Source organism: Paramormyrops kingsleyae, chromosome 11 (assembly GCF_048594095.1).
Source record: "Paramormyrops kingsleyae isolate MSU_618 chromosome 11, PKINGS_0.4, whole genome shotgun sequence".
NCBI lineage: Eukaryota > Metazoa > Chordata > Actinopteri > Osteoglossiformes > Mormyridae > Paramormyrops > Paramormyrops kingsleyae.
This window is the reverse complement of record NC_132807.1, coordinates 11944846-11962991: the sequence shown is the minus strand read 5'-3', so window position 1 is coordinate 11962991 and position 18146 is coordinate 11944846. Positions and strand designations below refer to the sequence as shown.

General features: G+C 40.1%; 1 protein-coding gene across 1 annotated transcript in view; it reads left to right on the top strand.

Annotated features, from left to right (window-relative positions):
• Positions 1-17443, top strand: part of ptprja (protein tyrosine phosphatase receptor type Ja) — a 31448-nt gene extending 14005 nt beyond the window's left edge. The window contains 27 exon segments of the mRNA XM_072718051.1: positions 27-284; positions 1442-1702; positions 1871-2143; positions 4813-5076; positions 5161-5236; positions 5238-5404; positions 5496-5750; positions 6270-6524; positions 6691-6951; positions 7081-7347; positions 7553-7816; positions 8801-9070; positions 9754-10017; positions 10435-10704; positions 10900-11046; positions 11137-11344; positions 11466-11584; positions 11694-11778; positions 11862-11930; positions 12714-12801; positions 12922-13012; positions 13143-13216; positions 13356-13490; positions 13568-13684; positions 13799-13959; positions 14305-14440; positions 14584-17443. Coding sequence (XP_072574152.1) covers positions 27-284; positions 1442-1702; positions 1871-2143; positions 4813-5076; positions 5161-5236; positions 5238-5404; positions 5496-5750; positions 6270-6524; positions 6691-6951; positions 7081-7347; positions 7553-7816; positions 8801-9070; positions 9754-10017; positions 10435-10704; positions 10900-11046; positions 11137-11344; positions 11466-11584; positions 11694-11778; positions 11862-11930; positions 12714-12801; positions 12922-13012; positions 13143-13216; positions 13356-13490; positions 13568-13684; positions 13799-13959; positions 14305-14440; positions 14584-14739 — 4991 coding nt within the window. The 3' untranslated portion in view covers positions 14740-17443.
• Positions 17444-18146: the final 703 nt, after the last annotated feature.

Genomic DNA, 18146 nt, shown 5'->3' with positions numbered 1-18146 from the left:
TGCACCATGTTCTCTTACACGGGCAGGGCCTGTTGTGGTGGGTAATCTTTCTGTAACTCAAATCACAACATCATCTGTGTCTCTGCGCTGGAGCCCATCACCTGAAAACACCACGTCTTACCTAGCTGAGTGGAAAGAGGGCACCACATGCAAGAATAAATCGACAAAATCATCATCCATCGATATAACAGATCTGACTCCTGGAACTCAGTACACATTTACAGTAATCCCGATTTTTGGTGATAATCTGAAAGGTGCCTCTGTTAATTGTTCTCAATTTACAAGTAAGTCATGGTTACAAATCATCAGTAATTATGAAGGAATGCCAATATTGTACCAACAGTTACGTAATAGCTATGAACAACTTTACCTGACTGGACGAAAAGATAATTGAAAAATCTGGTTTCAAGGTGTTTTTAAGACACAGAGAACCTTTATGTAGTTGATTAAATGTAGATATGCATTTATATTATAAATGTAACATCACAATTAAGAAATAAATTGGTTTGGTAAAGTAGATCTCGCTAGCTGTTAGCTCCCATCCATTATCAGGAAACAATGGGACAAATCAGTTCTTGTTACTGCTCGCTATCCACTCTTTCTCTTACTAAATTGGGGAAAAAATACAAATTTGAAAAATTCAAAAGTGGTATTAATCTTTATTTGCCTTTATATTGCTGATGGATTGTGATGTCTGTGTCCATTATTAAAATTATTTTCAAAACAATATAGCATAAGTGGGGTACATAAAATATTCAGACCTCATTTACTCAGATCCACCCTGCCCCATCCCAGAATATGGTAAAGAAATGTACCAAGCTGAAATCTCCATTCCCTCTTTCCTCCAATCCCCACTCTTACACTCAGAGGGCCTGATGTGATCAGGAACCTCAATGTTACCCAACCCACAACGTCCTCCGTGTCTCTGAGCTGGAGTGACCTTCAGGGAAGCCACTCCTTTCATAGAGTAGAGTAGGATGTTGGCGGTATAACTGACAATAAGACTACAAATCAGACATAGTAGCACTGGCTTCTGGAACTCAGTATATATTTAGAGTTCTAGCGATCGCTGCAGATAGTAAAACTGAAGGAGCTGCTGTGAGTATGGCACAGTATGCAAGTGAGTATTTTATCTTTTGAAATGATGCATCTTTCAGCCATGGAATTGGCAGTTCTACATTACGCAGATCATAAACCTGTTATATGTAAAGCTCAGGATTAATACTGAAAAAGTAGGAGCAATTCTTGCAGAGGTTTCTAAATATAGCTTATTTTCTGAAAACAGTCCATTGAAATCGATATGTTGCCTATTTTGGCACAACAGCGGTATGTTCAGAAACAAAAGACAAAGTTATTTCTGCTGTCCCAGTGTGTGCTTACCCATTTAGGGTTTCTTCTACGTCAGTGCCATGAACATGACTCCAACCTTTCACCCCTACAGAGCCTGGACAACCTGAGAACATCTCAGCTGTAAATCAGCAGAACAATGGTCTGCGTGTCTTATGGAGCTCACCTCCTGGAACCGTGATGGAGTATGAAGTGACAGTCACAAACTGCGAAAATAACTTTACAAGGATTTCCACTACACAAAAAAATTATACAGACCTGCAGGAATTGGAAGCTGGAGTAATGTACAATCTCAGTGTGACCTCCATCATTGGGCCATTCAAAAATACATCTGATATCGTCCAAGTTGCTACTAGTAAATAATACTAAACCTGTCTTTCCATATAGCCTAACAAACATTGCTTTTCATTTTACAATTATATCCTTGGTTGCATGTTTCATTGCAAAAAAATATATTTTGCATATCTCCTACTCTTTGGAAACGTTTCAATTTGATTATTTCATGTGTGTTTCTGAATCACAGGACCAAACCCACCCGGAGCTATAAAAATAGTAGAGAAAACCAACAACTCCATTTCACTTTCCTGGGACGTGCCGGTTATGGAAGCAGCTGCAGAAGCTAAGTACAGTGTAGCGTTCACATCCAGCCTGAATTCATCCACCCAGATCATGCTGGTGTCACAGAATCAGGTTAAATGTTCAGGACTGACTTCAGGAACACTGTACTACATCTCAGTGGGAACTGTGGGACCGCAGGACCTAAGGAGCCCGAATGTCTCCCGAAATGAGTACACATGTAAGTTAACACTCTGTAATGATTAAGGGCTCATATCAGCTTTAGAGCTGATCAGTCAGGCAGGCCTGCATGTGTTTTTTTTTGTGTATGTTGGCAATTATATTCATTTCTAACTTCTGTTATCAATCTTCTTCAATTTCCAGTAGTGTCCAGTAATATCTTGCTCAGTGTTCTGTCCTTTATCTCACTTTCATAGTTTTGCTCTTTAACTAACAGTGATTAAATAACAGTGCAACTAATATCCTGCACTGTAAAACAACACACACATGTGATTGTATGTTGATATATTGATATATACACACACACATAACCAGTTTTTGCACACAATGAAGTTTTCTATATTTGCATGCTACTAACTTAACATTCACTAAAATACTCAAGACTATTTGCTAACAAATAAATACATTTCTAGTATGTTCTCCATTTGAGTACCTTTATTAGCAAGAAAATGTCATATCTTTGATTTGTCAAAGTAATTTCTTCTAGCAGTTCAAATTCAAGGCATTCTTTGTACAAGGGACATTAAATACTGCTCTGTTTCATGGGATGAAACCGTTAACTAGGGCATTTAAGTTAAATAGAATTTGACTCTCCCATCACCATGCAACCAGTTAATAGGATGTCAGGCATGCAAAAAAATATATTATTCATACATGCATATATCTTTATATACAGCTCTGGAAAAAAATGAGACCACAGCATATTATTTTGTTTCACTCTGCTTTTTTCCACTCATTTCTCAATTTATGGGTATGTGTTTGTGAAAAACATGTATTTTTTTGCAAACCACAGCCTGGTTCCTCTCTGTTTCTCATTAATGAAGGGCTCCTTCCTTGCTTTATGGGACTTCAGTTCTGCTTCTAGGAGCTTGATATGAACTGTCCTAGCAGTGCACTTCACACCTGCACTTAATGTTTCTCATTCCTTTTGAAGGTCACTTGAGGTCATCCTCTGATTCATGAGAAACTGTTGGATAAGTTGTTGGTCACCTCTGGCATTAGAAAGTCACTTCCGCCCTTTACCTGGCTGCTTTCTATTTGTTTGCAGTGTCTCCAGCTTCACTCTTTGTGTGCTGCTGTCTTAGAAGTTTTGTACCTGGAAGCAACCTGCTGCTCAGCGTAGCTTCTGCCATCAGAAGCAGGATTAACCCACGTTTTAAAAATGCTGTGTGTGTGTGTGTGTGTGAATAAATTTACAATGTATATTAATTTATATAAATTAAGAATATAAACTAATTATGTAAAAATTATGGTAAATAATAAAGGGGAAAAATCTTTTCAATTGAATATTCAGGAAGAATGTTAGTGTTGCTTTTAAGGTGCTCCAGTGGGTACCACTCGTTCATCATATCTCTAAGGTTGGAGATTCAAGTCCTGTCCCTGCTCTGTGTATCTTGGGAGTTTCCTCAATGACTTTTAGTTTCCTGCCATAGTCCAAAGAGAAGCAGCTATGCTAAAATTAGCATTATGGCTTTGTCGACAGTGTGTCATATTGAGGTATTGGCATCCTGAAGAGGTCCTTCCCTATATCATACAGACCCTCCCCTACCTAGTTCCCTATGCCATACAGGCCCTCCCCTACCTAGTTCCCTATGCCATACAGGCCCTCCCCTACCTAGTTCCCTATGCCATACAGGCCCTCCCCTACCTAGTTCCCTATGCCATACAGGCCCTCCCCTACCTAGTTCCCTATGCCATACAGGCCCTCCCCTACCTAGTTCCCTATGCCATACAGGCCCTCCCCTACCTAGTTCCCTATGCCGTACAGGCCCTCCCCTACCTAGTTCCCTATGCTGTACAGGCCCTCCCCTACCTAGTTCCCTATGCCGTACAGGCCCTCCCCTACCTAGTTCCCTATGCCATACAGGCCCTCCCCTACCTAGTTCCCTATGCCATACAGGCCCTCCCCTACTTAGTTCCCTATGCCATACAGGCCCTCCCCTACCTAGTTCCCTATGCCATACAGGCCCTCCCCTACCTAGTTCCCTATGCCATACAGGCCCTCCCCTACCTAGTTCCCTATGCTGTACAGGCCCTCCCCTACCTAGTTCCCTATGCCATACAGGCCCTCCCCTACCTAGTTCTCTATGCTGTACAGGCCCTCCCCTACCTAGTGCCCTATGCTGTACAGGCCCTCCCCTACCTAGTTCCCTATGCCATACAGGCCCTCCCCTACCTAGTTCCCTATGCTGTACAGGCCCTCCCCTACCTAGTGCCCTATGCTGTACAGGCCCTCCCCTACCTAGTTCCCTATGCTGTACAGACCCTCCCCTACCTAGTTCCCTATGCCATACAGGCCCTCCCCTACCTAGTGCCCTATGCTGTACAGGCCCTCCCCTACCTAGTGCCCTATGCTGTACAGGCCCTCCCCTACCTAGTGCCCTATGCTGTACAGGCCCTCCCCTACCTAGTTCCCTATGCCATACAGGCCCTCCCCTACCTAGTTCCCTATGCTGTACAGGCCCTCCCCTACCTAGTTCCCTATGCCATACAGGCCCTCCCCTACCTAGTGCCCTATGCTGTACAGGCCCTCCCCTACCTAGTTCCCTATGCCATACAGGCTCTCCCCTACCAGAGGACATAGTTAGCAGCCAGGCTTTGGATAATTGGTTAGAAGGTGGACAATGATGTTCTTATAAATGCTGTCTGTCATTGATTTCCTTCTGATAGTGCCCAATGCAGTGCAAAACCTCAAAGTCAGCACGAAATCTATCAGTTCTGTGATGCTTGAATGGGAGAGCCCTGTTGGTGTCCAGTCATATTTTGCATACAGAGTCAATATCAACTCAAACGGCTCTGTAAGAAGTCAAATAACATCAATGAACCAAACCAACATCACAGACCTCAAGCCAGGCACTAAGTACAACTGCTCTGTTACTACGCTTGTCGTAAATGACACATATGGCACCCCCTTATTCACGTTTTGCCAGACAAGTAAGTAACACAGCCTTTACGATACATTTCATTGTGCCTCTGTGAAAATAAAATTATAATTTGGTAACTTTTCTTCTGCTACAGAACCCATGCCAGTTTACAATCTTTCAGCTATAGCTGTTAACACCACGGCTGTGAGTTTAATGTGGTCCAGTTCAGATTAGATTTACCTATTATCTCATCTTCAACCCACGGGACCAGACTATGATCCAGACAAACAAGAGCATCAACATCTCAGACCTCACACCTGGCACCAATTACACTATTGGGGTTAAAGCAGTTGTGAATGGGGTTGGGTCTGATCCAACCACTGTCTCTATTTTCACAAGTATTGTTACCATATTATTATACATATTTTGACCTTTCTAAAGCCATGTCAGTGTTTTTTAATGGCCATTGCCATCTTTCTTACTTTTTAGAACCAGAGAAGGCAAAGAACGTAACAGTTATCGGAACAACAACCAGTCTGACCATGATGTGGGACAGGCCTGAAGGAACTGTGACATCCTACATCATTGACATCTACAATGGAAGCTCACTAGCGGCCAGTCAGACAGTATTTAACAATTCGGCTGTATTTGCTAACCTGAAGCCAGGGACGCTCTACAGCGTCACACTCAACACGCTCAGTGGACCTTTACAAGGGGAACCACAGATGATTAATTGTTCAACCTGTGAGTTGCTGAGCCGTCATTCAATCTCTGCAGTATCAGTAGCATTTGCCATATTTTTTTGGATTCCTGGGGAGTTTTGGTAGATTTTAATATTTACAACTTGACCATTCCTTGATTAAAAGGTCAAGAGCTCCTTTATAATCACTGCAACTTCGTACTGGATATCAGTATAGGAGATGGACTGATGGATGGATGTGTAGAAGAATAGATAATCTGATTGTAACGTGTCAGACTGTAAATGCAAGAATAACTGCAGACTCAAAATAGCATATGAATTTTCTGTATGTGCTACACATTTGGGATTTTGCCTGTTTGAGTGCTAGGCATTATATTATATTATATTATTATATTATATTATATTATATTATATTATATTATATATACAACAAAGGCAATGCTCAAGCTTTCTTAATATACCCATTTTTTTGCTATATGATGTGTGAGTGCATTGTATTTTTCATGCTGTTTTTGAAATCCAGATAATCCTGTAAACTTCATTATATTAACATATTACTATAGATCCCAATCCACCCAGTTTCATCAAAGCTGAAGGTGCAACGACAAGTTCCATTAACATCAGCTGGGGCAGGCCCTCTGACATGGACGGGGACCAGTATACATATATTGTTTCCTACCAGGGCAATGAAATTGCCTCCAATGACACCTGTTTCATGCTGGGAAATCTGACATCAGGGACGCACTACAATATCTCTGTGCTAACGGTTGGACCAATGAGCTACAAGAGCAAGCCACAGACTGTGTTAAGCTGTACAAGTGAGTGTCACAGGCTAGACACTTGTTTTATGGTTATTGCTGATTAGTGTGCAATATTCTCACTGTAATTACTTAACTGTAACAAGGGTAGCCAATTAGATATTTAACATTTGTATGGGCTTACAATATGGAAGAAATTAAAAGTTCTATTATTTCTTCCTCCAAGGAGTCAGCTCTGTGAAAAAGCTGCAAGCAACAGAGATTACAACTTCTAATGTGACACTGGTTTGGGAGTCTCCCAATTCTGGGAAGAGTTATGAGTACTTTGTAGCAACAAAGTCCCTAACCCAAGTGACCAACTTCACTGTGAACAGAACAGATGCCAGCATCAGAAGCCTTCAGTCTGGTAGCAATTATACGTTTGATGTCACAGTTACGCTGCAGGGTGTTTGTGAATCTGCTGCCGAATCCATCTCGCTATTCACAAGTGAGTTTATTGAAATACTCTGCATTTTCCAGCAGTAATAGATTAAATTCATAGTAGTACTTTTCAGCTTTTTGAATTCAATAAATTGTCAAAATGTATGCCAACATCAGAATTAAACTTGTTTTTCAGGACCATATCCCATTGTTGACTTGAAGTCTGAGGCAATTAATGAATCGGTGGTGTATTTGAACTGGACCAGACCACAGGAATACCAAGACAGCTACACTTACACAGTTCAGATTTCGGGGTGCACGTCTAATACGAAGAATCAGTCAGTGCAGCAAGAACAGGCCTACATTTATGATCTGATTCCAGGGACCAACTGCTTCCTCCTTATTTACAGCAGGGCGTCAAATGGCATTGAAGGATGGCCACTCTCCACATCTCAATACACAAGTATGCATCTTCTCCCTTTATTTGTTTGTTACTGGTCTGAAAACACAGGATCACACTAGATGCCTGCTTTGAATTTTTCCAGCCTATGAGTCAAGGCCTTGAGGGGAATTTTACGTTTTCTTTCACTTCCTGCTCAGCAGAGAGCACGCCTGAGTGTCTTTCCATGATGTATGTCTTCATTTCAGTTATTCTTTATCACACACAGAGCCTGAAAAGGTATTGCCAGCGGTGTCAAATGGACATAAAAATGATTCCATTAATGTGACCTGGGGTCCTACAAGGGGCAACATAGAGAAATATGTGGTCACCCTATATAATCCTCAAGGACCAAACTCGATGCAGGAACTAAACAACACTGCTCAATCCTATCTGTTCGTTAACCTGAAAGCAGGACGTATGTACACAGTCACAGTGAGAACAAGCAGTGGGCCCTTTGCAGAGGAATCACTGGCAGTGTCAGTCGCAACCTGTAAGTATCCAGCAGTGATCTGCAGTGTCCATCAGTCATTTGGAGACACCAGACATTGATTTCTGAGCATAGAAATGGTCAAAGATTTATTGGTAACACTTCACTTGAAGGGGCGCAAATAATATAATATTAAGCTATTACTTAGGTATTAATTAACCACAAACTAAGTCTTTTGTTGCATTCCATTTGAACTTGGAATTCGGAATTTTTGAGATCCTAGTTGGATCTCAGAAATTGGTTGTACAGACAGTACTGTCCAACCACTATCTGTGGACATGTAAAATACAGAGTAATGTACTGATATCAACTAATAATGCTAACAATGGCTAACACCGTACCTGGCTAGAACTGGGGCATGTTTCATAAAGCAAGATTTCCTGCTTAGCTGGATAATTGTCAGATTTAATGTAGTCTGGGCTAAATGTAAGTGAACAAAGACGAAGGCCATTTAAACTGGGGTACCATAAATCTGACAAGTTTTCCGGCTAAGCAAGAAATCCAGCTGTTATTGCTAAATGGCTCTCTAATTTTTTGCACTGGAATGCAGTTAGCTCGAGTGGGACGTCATTCCTAGCTCCCACTTCCATCCTCCAAGGTAAATGGAACGCAGCACTACATGCTGATCTCATGCTTATCTCAAGCAGTCACTGTATTTGTTACTGTATCTGTTAATTCTGCCAGCCTTTGTGAACAACTGAAGGAACTGCTGAAGGAACAAGTAACGATTAACATAAGTGTTATACTGATATACCGATCTCATGTTTCTTCATTGTTAATAAATCGACACATCTTTTATCTCAAGTAGACACGAGTATTTGTTCATGATTTACCAAATATTTGTGCCCCCTCAAGTAAAGTGTCACTAAATGAATGCTTCTAATTTCTTATAAATATTAAGTGTCAGAGTTAATATTCAAAATACATTAGTAGCAGGCATTTACTCCAACAGATATCATTGCTGAAATGACATTGTTACTCTTACAGATCCAAACAAACCTGGAGATATCACAATAGCAGACAAGAATACTAGCTCAATTGCTTTAGCATGGAGCAGTCCGCTGGACAGTGACGGTTCTACTAACTATTACATGGTGAAATATCAGTCTGCTGTGTACAACCACACAATTAAAACCATTACAAGCAGCAGTGTCCTGAACGGACTGGCTTCCGGAACCTCGTACAATATCTCTGTGGCTACTGTAGGACCAGAGGAGCTCGAGAGTGCACCAGTTACGGTGGACTTGGTCACAACCAGTACGTGTTCATTGGTAACTCAGAGAACAGTAGAATAAATCCAGAAAGCTGGATGCATCATATTTATAAATTATTTTTATTTATTTATTTTTTTTTGGGGGGGGGGGGGCTGACTTCTGTTATTGTGCTTTTTAAATATCAAAAGTTTTATTCAATCCAATGTAACAATTCCACATTTTCTGGTCTCATATTAGATTAGGGATATATTGCAGGGTTTAGCAGACCCAGACATTGCAGTGGCAGGGATGAGATGAGGCGAGATGATTTCAAACAAGATGGTCCTTCAACTGGAGCCCTTAAAGGGACTGCACACAAATAACAACCACACTCCAACACATATACTGTAACAGCGAAGCACATGGAGGTCTGATACTGGACTGTAAGGCACACACACAGTAACTATTACACAGGGGGCACGGAGACACGCGAGTAACTGGCACAGATCAGGGCACAAACAGGCAAACACACTTACATACACAGCACAAGTATCTACAAGAGCAAATACACACAGGGGCTATTTACACTCCTCACAAGCATATCGGCAAATGCAAATGGCCCCCGTTACGCGAGGAAATCTCACTATAATCTCAGCCATCTTAATTTTATCTATTGATTGTAAAAGATATATAAAATGAGACAGGGAGGTAATCACTCTTTTATAATAATTTTCTTGGTTTAAATAGGACCAGAGAAAGTTCAATCACTGGAAATACAGTCTGTGTTTCTTGAAGAGGTCATGCTCAAATGGAGTCCCCCGTCTGATTTTAAAAATGGGTACTACTACGGAGTGATTACAAGCCGCACAGATTATGTGATCAACAAAACAACGCCCAATAAGACTTATAAGGCAGTCGATCTATTGCCTGGAACTGAGTATAATTTCAGTGTAATGACGCTGACACTGGATGGGACAGAGTCCTCACATGCAATGGTGTCCTCCTGTACAGGTGAGTGCCCTCCTTGTTTTAGCAAAGTTAGCGAAATGGGTGATTCACATTCTTGGGATATACACAAAGTATCCATGAAATGTGAGCTTCAAAGTCCATATAGCTTTCTTGAAGCAATAACGTTTCATTGTTAATGCCGGCCTTCCAATGCAGCTTGGTGGTTGATTGGTAGTTCTGTTGCCCCTTACCATCAGGAATGTGGGTTCTTGCCCTTAACAGTGTGTGATTTTGTACGTTGTCTACAGTATGTTGTATGGGGGGCCAGCTGGGGTCTCCTTTGTGAGTGAATGTGTGCCCTGCTGTGGTCTGGAATCTGCTCCTAGCTTTGGTCCAGGCTCCCCATAAATCTTAAGCAGGCATAAGTCATGGATGGATGTTCATTTTCTATTAGTTTGCTGTTATTCCCGTATTTCACAGATGCAGCTCCAGTCACAAACATCAGCTGTCAGGGCCCAGACCTCACTCCGGCTCTCACAGTGCAGTGGAGCAGTCCCAAAGGCTTAAACAAAGGCTTTGAAATAAACATAACAGATAAACCCAAGGAGACTCTTCCACCTTGTACTTCCGAATGTGTGCACACCCTAAAAAATCTGTCTTACAACACAAAGTACACGGTGAACATCCTAACTCGTGGGTGTGGGAATAGCAGCCCCATCACAGCTTTATCCTGTAAGACAGGAATCACAGGTATGCACTCATTTATTCAAACTTCGTATCCCTGTAAGGAAAAACTGATTACATTATTTTACCCATGAAAGTGCATCTCTGTAAGTTGCGCGACATTTCCTTATATGAATGTGATACATTTCTGCCTTCATCAGCTTGCAAGTTATATGATGTAGGTGTTCTCAAACTTTGACTATTCTTTTTTTTTTTCCCAAGTTCCATTGATACCAGATATAAAGGGCTATATCGAAGTTACTGATGTGGAGCATGATCGATTTACTTTGAAACTGAACCCTGGGCTCTTTAGTGACAGTGAAGGACCCATTGTCAGTTATGGTGTACTTGTTACATCTAGTGTGAGCAGTACGTTTTAAGTTTAAGTCATTTATTTTATTAATATATTAATCCTTCATTTTTATTCCTAAGTGATACCATGTCATTTCTTTGCTTCAGGTATTATTGGTGGAAACTCATCCTCTTTTAAAAAGTACCTAAGCAACACATATGAAGCCTGGAATACTGGAAATGAAGCAGCTTATCTAGCGACCCTTAAAGGAGACAAGGAAACATATCAAGGAGGCATAACTTCAATTGTCATCGGTGACAACACCGAATGGGGGACATATATTAATGGGCCACTTAAACCCAAGGGAAGCTACAGGTAAATATGATCATATCTTACCATAGTATACAAAATAAAATCTAGTGAGTATAGGGAGGACGATTGCCAGATAAAGAACAGCAATAACCCAACACTGAAACAATCTCACTATGCTTTACAGGTTTGCCATCGTTATGTTTACTCGACTGGAGAAAAATGGTGAATTTATAGATATTTCAAAATCCTATGTCTCAATATCACCTTTTTATGAGACAGAAATAAATCTTCCAGAAAATCCAGGTACAGAGTGCAAGTCATTGTCTTGCTCTACTGTATGTTACATAAACCCCAACTTTAATATCAAAGTGCCTCTACTACAACTTGAACTAATCTCACTCTCTTTTCTCAGTTGTTGTCACATCCATAGTTATGTCTATAGTATCTATACTCCTACTTATCAGCATTTTTATCATTGGTGCAGTTTCATTTAAAAGGTAAAGGCACATTATTTATTCACATCCATTGCAATCACAAATTATAAAGAATTAATAAATACAATTTATCGTTTTTTGGGCAGACGTAAGAGACCAGAACCTTCAGAAGTCCCCATTCTTTCAATGAGGTGATGTAATGTTTATCCAGCACTGTGTTTTTCTCATAATATTTCCTAAATCATTGTATATTTTTTCAGTGGGTACATTTATCAAAATATATAGATACATCTTACATCAGCTGCTAGATATCTGTTAAAGTTGTCTTCTCAATGGTTAGATAATAGTTATGCTGCATAAATCTGTCAACCATTGTACACAAAAATATATTTTGTTTTAATGGACATGCAAAAATTTAATATGCACTATTAACATATTTGTTAATTATTTTCTTTTCAGTGAAAAAGCGTAAGTAAAAATCAATTTATTGTTGACCCATGCATTTGTGTGCATATTATTATCGTATTATATTGGTGCCGCTCCACTCCTGCAGAGCCAGTGCATGGAGATGGCATTTTCTCTCTGTGTCACATGGCACAAATTAGGTGAACTGGCATTTCTAAAATGCGCATACTGCCCCCTGAAGGCAAAACACTGTAACTATGCTAAACTCAGAAAAGGGGCATTTGTAGTTTTTTGACTGTCCACTCATATCTGTAATAGGCAAAATCAAGCATAGCTGAAATAAGGTATTTTGTCCAAGATTTTGGTCATAACGGTATTCTGGTAAAATATGCAATTATGTTGTTTTGCCCTTGTGTGCTAACATAGTGTGTCAGTGTGTGTCCACTGTGATGGGCTGTCACCCCAGCTAGGGTGCCCCCCCCACCTTGTGCTGCCTGGGATAGGCTTTAGGTCCTACAGAAATCCTACATTATGTAAGCAGTTGGATGATGGATGGATGGATGGATTAATGCACCTTGTCTTTGATCTTGCAGTAGTGTTCCCATTAAAGTGGAGGATTTTAAAGATTACTTCAGAAAGCAACAAACAAATTCTAACTGTGGATTTGCAAAAGAATTTGAGGTAATTTGATTGTGCTTACAAAATATTTTATTTCAAATCTAAATCAGTAGTTTCTTCTAACAAGAGGTGAAGATGCAGCAAAAATGTATACCTCTGTCCTCTTCTCCCATTGGCTTGCAGAACCTGAAATCTGTGGGCATATCTCAAGCTAAGAGCAGCGGCTTGGCTCTGGAGAACAAAGGGAAGAACCGATACAACAATGTCCTGCCGTGTGAGTCAGCTTCTCTATAATTGCAGTTTCTTTCCACCTCCTGTTGTTGTACAGTTTGCTAACAGGCACATGCATTATATTTGGAACTGCTTGAAAAAAAAATATATTTTTTATTAATTCCCATTTGTAGATGATTCTTCAAGAGTAAAGCTGTCCATCCAAGGATCGCCATTTGATGATTACATCAACGCCAACTATATTCCAGTATGTATTACTACAGAATTAAAGTTAGTTATGGCCACCAGAGGAGATTTTCTTTATTCATTATATTCTTTATTTATTTATTATTCCCCATGACAGGCTAGGTTTATCATCATTGTTGTTTGTTTATATTTTCTCACAGGGGTACAATTCCAGGAAGGAGTTCATTGCAGCACAGGGTCCATTAGCCAGTACTGTGAATGAGTTCTGGAGGATGATCTGGGAGAAAAATGTGAGCACGCTGGTGATGCTGACTAGGTGCAATGAGCAGGGCCGGGTGAGTTGCATTGGGAGGGGGGGGGTCACAGGCATTATTACATCACAGAGACTCAAACCAATACGCAATTTCCTTAGGTAAAATGTGAGGAGTACTGGCCTTCAGGAACCAAGCATTTCAGCAATATAACTGTGACATCAACATCTGAAATAGTTCTAGATGACTGGACAATAAGAGACTTCACTGTCAAGAATGTAAGTATTAAGGCTGCTAACATTATTGGTAATGGGTATGTATTTGGTTTGCTTTCAGTAATTCTCCAGTAATTAATTACCCTCAACCCCCCCGACCTCCCCTCTCGCTTTCAGGTGAAAACTGCAGAAAAACGACCTCTGCGGCAATTCCACTTCACAGCCTGGCCGGACCACGGCGTCCCAGGGACCACGGAGCTGCTGATCACCTTCAGGCACCTCGTGAGAGACCACATGGACCAGTTCTCGCGCAATTCCCCCTCCGTGGTGCACTGCAGGTGAGGCTGAGCCCAGCGGGGCATGTCCGCCCTTGGCACCACTCTCACTCTCGTCACTGCGATGGCAGTGATTGTCACAGTACTCTGATTCTGTGTTAAGTGCTCTGGGAAAAGCAGAATCTAAAAAGGCACTATCTAAGAATAAACTGAATTGAATTCTCAAAGATTTCATGGCTCCCCCAGGTCCTATTCATTTCTTACGGATGCCACCCAAAACTAGGCCCTTTCTGTTACCAAGACCAGGAAGTTCCATAGTCTAACCCATTCTTCTCATTCATTCATGCACAAGAATAGGTTATATATGCATGTGCCACAGAATGTTGCAAATGTTTTCTCGGGTGACAGTGCGGGAGTGGGACGAACTGGAACCTTCATCGCCATTGACCGCCTGATCTTCCAAATCGAGCGGGACAACGAGGTGGATGTGCATGGAATTGTCCATGATCTCCGCATGCACCGGCCACTCATGGTCCAGACTGAGGTAAGCCCAGCTAATGGCCTGCCTGCGTATTTTAAAATGGTTACATATGCTTGCAGGTTGATAGCAGGTATTCTCTTTATGGATTTCATGGTCAAAACCGATATGTAGCCACATTTAACCCTGAGTCTGCTTTATCTTTTCAGGATCAGTACGTGTTCTTAAATCAGTGTGCCATGGACATCATCAGATCAAGAAGTGGAACCAATGTAGACTTGATATATGAGAACACAGCTGCAATCTCTATTTATGAGAACTTTCAGCCTATGAAAAAATCGAAAAATGGTTACCACCGTACTTAGGAAAATCTTTGTTCATCTTTCTAATGCTGGATCTATGTTCTTGTTGTTTATTTATAGAAAGTGCCTGTCATTTTCACATACAGCTGAGGAAAAAATTAAGAGACCACAGCTGAAACAGTTTTGTTTCGCTCATTTCTCAATTTATGGGTATGTGTTTGTGAATAATATGCATTTTTTTTGCAAACCGCAGCCTGGTTCTTCTCTGTTTCTCATTGATGAAGGGCTCCTTCCTTGCTTTATGGGACTTCAGTCCTGCTTCTAGGAGCCTGACATGAGCTGTCCTAGCAGTGCACTTCACACCTGCACTTAATGTCGTATAAGTTAACGGTCATCTCTGGCATTAGAAGGTCATTTCCACCCTTTACCTGACTGGCTTCTGCTCGTTCCCAGTGTCTCCTGCTTCACTTTGTTCTTGTGTGCTGCTGTCTTAGAAATTTTGAACCTGGAAGCAACCTGCTGCTCAGCATAGCCTTCTGCCAGCAGGATTAAACCAGGATTTAAAAATGCAGATTTATTTCAAAATACAAAGGGGTCTCTTAATTTTTTCCACGACTGTATGTAGAGGGTGATGACAGCCCTGCAGACAAGAAATTCCTGATTTATAAAAATAATAATAGTTACTTTAGTTGCTTGTTGTACATAGATGTACAGTACATAGTACTAAAAATGGCTTATGGTCTAAGATGTGCAATATCTGAACATTACAACATATACTGAAAAAAATGGGAAAAAAAAACATTAGCAAAATTTTACTTGCAAAATAAATTGAACTCAGGACTCAGAACTTTGATGTTTCATTTCAGTTGAATGTTTTGCCTCTGTTTAATAGAAAAATAATACTGTAAAGTAGTTTAATCCACTCTTTCTCATATACTTGTCACGTCCTGCATGCCTGATCTTCCTGCCTCCTCTCTAACTTGTCCATGGTGAGCCACGCCTGTTGCTTGTTACCCCCGTTAGTCCTCGTATTTAAGTACCTGTTTGTCCTATCAACCCCAGTCTGGTCATAAATGTTGCTCCTCCTGTCTCCCTGTGTTCTTCCCGGTACCAGTCCTACCATTTTGGCCCCTCATGGTCCTGTTGGTTTCCTAACCCCTGTTCAGTTCTGTTCAGTTTTGACTTGATTAAAATCCCATTTTGTTCACATAAATGCCTGCCTTTCAATCCTTCATCCTGTGCTTCATGAGAGTAATGCATAGTGATAATTTTTTTCGAGTTCAAGGCTATTTGCATTTGTGAGTCTCAAGCTTATGAAATATATTATGAAGTAACAAAATAATCAGGGTTTGTAAATGTTTTGTAAATATAAATTTGGGAGGAGCTCAAATGGTCTTTTTTCATTAAATAAGAGGGACTTTTGCATTTTTGTATCTCATAAACGAATATAACGGTGACCAGAATACTCAGCTTTAATTGTGCTTTGGTTAAGCTTCATGGTCAACGCCTTACACAAGTGACAACATTGTAACTGTGATTATTTTAAATGTGTTTTTATCACAAGTTTGCCTGGCTATATTTATGCAGACAACCCTTGTAAAAATCTGAGTGGTTGTTTCAGTTCAAAATCGTTTAATGGCCTTATGGAAGTTTTTGGCTATATCGTTGTGAGAATAGAAAATTATTACCATTACATTTGTATATGTTATGTATGGAAATGTGCACTGAGATTCCTGACTACTCTTCCTAAACCTTATTATGCAAAAGCTATCAGCACTGTGTATGTTTTTTAGCAATAGTCTGCTTAAATTACGAGGCAGACTGTGAATGTGAAGGTATGCTAAAATCTATCTCATATTGGCCAGTAGATTTATAATTTTCCTGGAAAATGTGCAGTAGTTTTAGGTCAATAGTTAAGAACATTGTTTAAAATGAAACTGTGGTTAAAACTGAAGTGCAAAGTATATAACATCAGTGGACAAACTGTTATAGATCTAGATACTGGAATTTAAACAACAGTGTCATGATATGTTAGTGCTGGAAAACAAATATTTTAAAAGAAATCCATTATTCTTTTATGGTTTTATCTGTAAATTTTGCATTTGTCCAGTTATATGTTGAATTGGTATAATAGAAAATTAAATTAATTGGAAAAGTGTCCTGAAATGGTTAATTGTCAGGATCGGTCCCATGAGTTTTGACACCAATTGGCCAGCAGGTGTTGCTGGTCAACCTGTTAATGTTTGTTGGTTTTGTGTTCTCCCACTTCAGTAATAGTTTCGGTATTTCAGTCACAATTCCTTGTTTTTGCTCCTTGTTCCTTGTTCATTTGGTTGTCCTAGTTTTGGTTTTCCATAGTGTTTGGTCCTTTTTTTCTGTTAATTGACCTTTCTGTGCCTGTTAATTGTAACTACCCCACCTGTTCCTTATTGCCCTGTGCTCTTAATGATCAATTGATTTGTAATGGTTCTCACCTGCCCCCAGTCTAGGCTTTTTAGTAATGTATTTAAGTGCCTGTTCTTGTACTGTTCCTTGTTGGTTCATTGTGGTTGTTTCCTTGTGTAGCTATGTGTTTGTTAATTGTTGCATGATAGTTATTCCCTGTTAGTTATTATAGTTTTCCAATGTTCATCCTTGCCTTTAGTTCCTGGTGTTGCTCCCTCCCTTAATTTATGTTTTTCCTGTTTTGTTTTGACCCCTCGTGGTCCTTATGTTTTATGGTTTTCCCTTTTTGCTTGTTTAGTTAAATAAACCCTGATTTATTGAAGCTGCTGTGTGGATTGTCCTTCCTCCGTCATGGCACATCATAACAATTAATAGTAATACCATGTCACACTATTGGATAAATGGTTAGAAAATGGATGGATGGATGGATAATCCAGTTATGGAGTCATGGTACTGTGCTTCAAGAATTAGTTATAAAACCATTGAAAACAAGGACCTGATTAATGATTAAATTTGAAATATTTACTGTAACAATTTACCAATGATGTTAGTAAATTTTTGCCAATAGTCCCCAAAGCCATGGGTTATTTAACTATGTACCCCATTTCTATTTATGGATCCTACACAAAGCACCACAGCTATGTAGTCCTAAGGCATAGGCATTGTTCTACTGTAAAAGCTGTGTCTTCCTTTTTTCTTACTGCTTCTGATAGATTCTTCCTTGTTATAAATATTCTTTGGCAAATTAATTTTCATGTCAATTTGATTTATGTAGAACTATATTCATAACTGTATATTGTAATGAATTTCCTTTATGTTTGACAACAGTATATATGCATCGTTTTTTTTTTTTTGGTTTTTTTTTTACATGGGTGGTATGTTGGCTCAGTAAGTATCACACCCCATTGAATACTGAGGTTTGAATCCCCCCCCCCTCCACCCTGTGTGTGGAGTTTACATGCACCCTTCCACCTCCGTCACATGGGCTTGCTACAGGTACTCTGGTTTAGACCCATAGTGAAAGA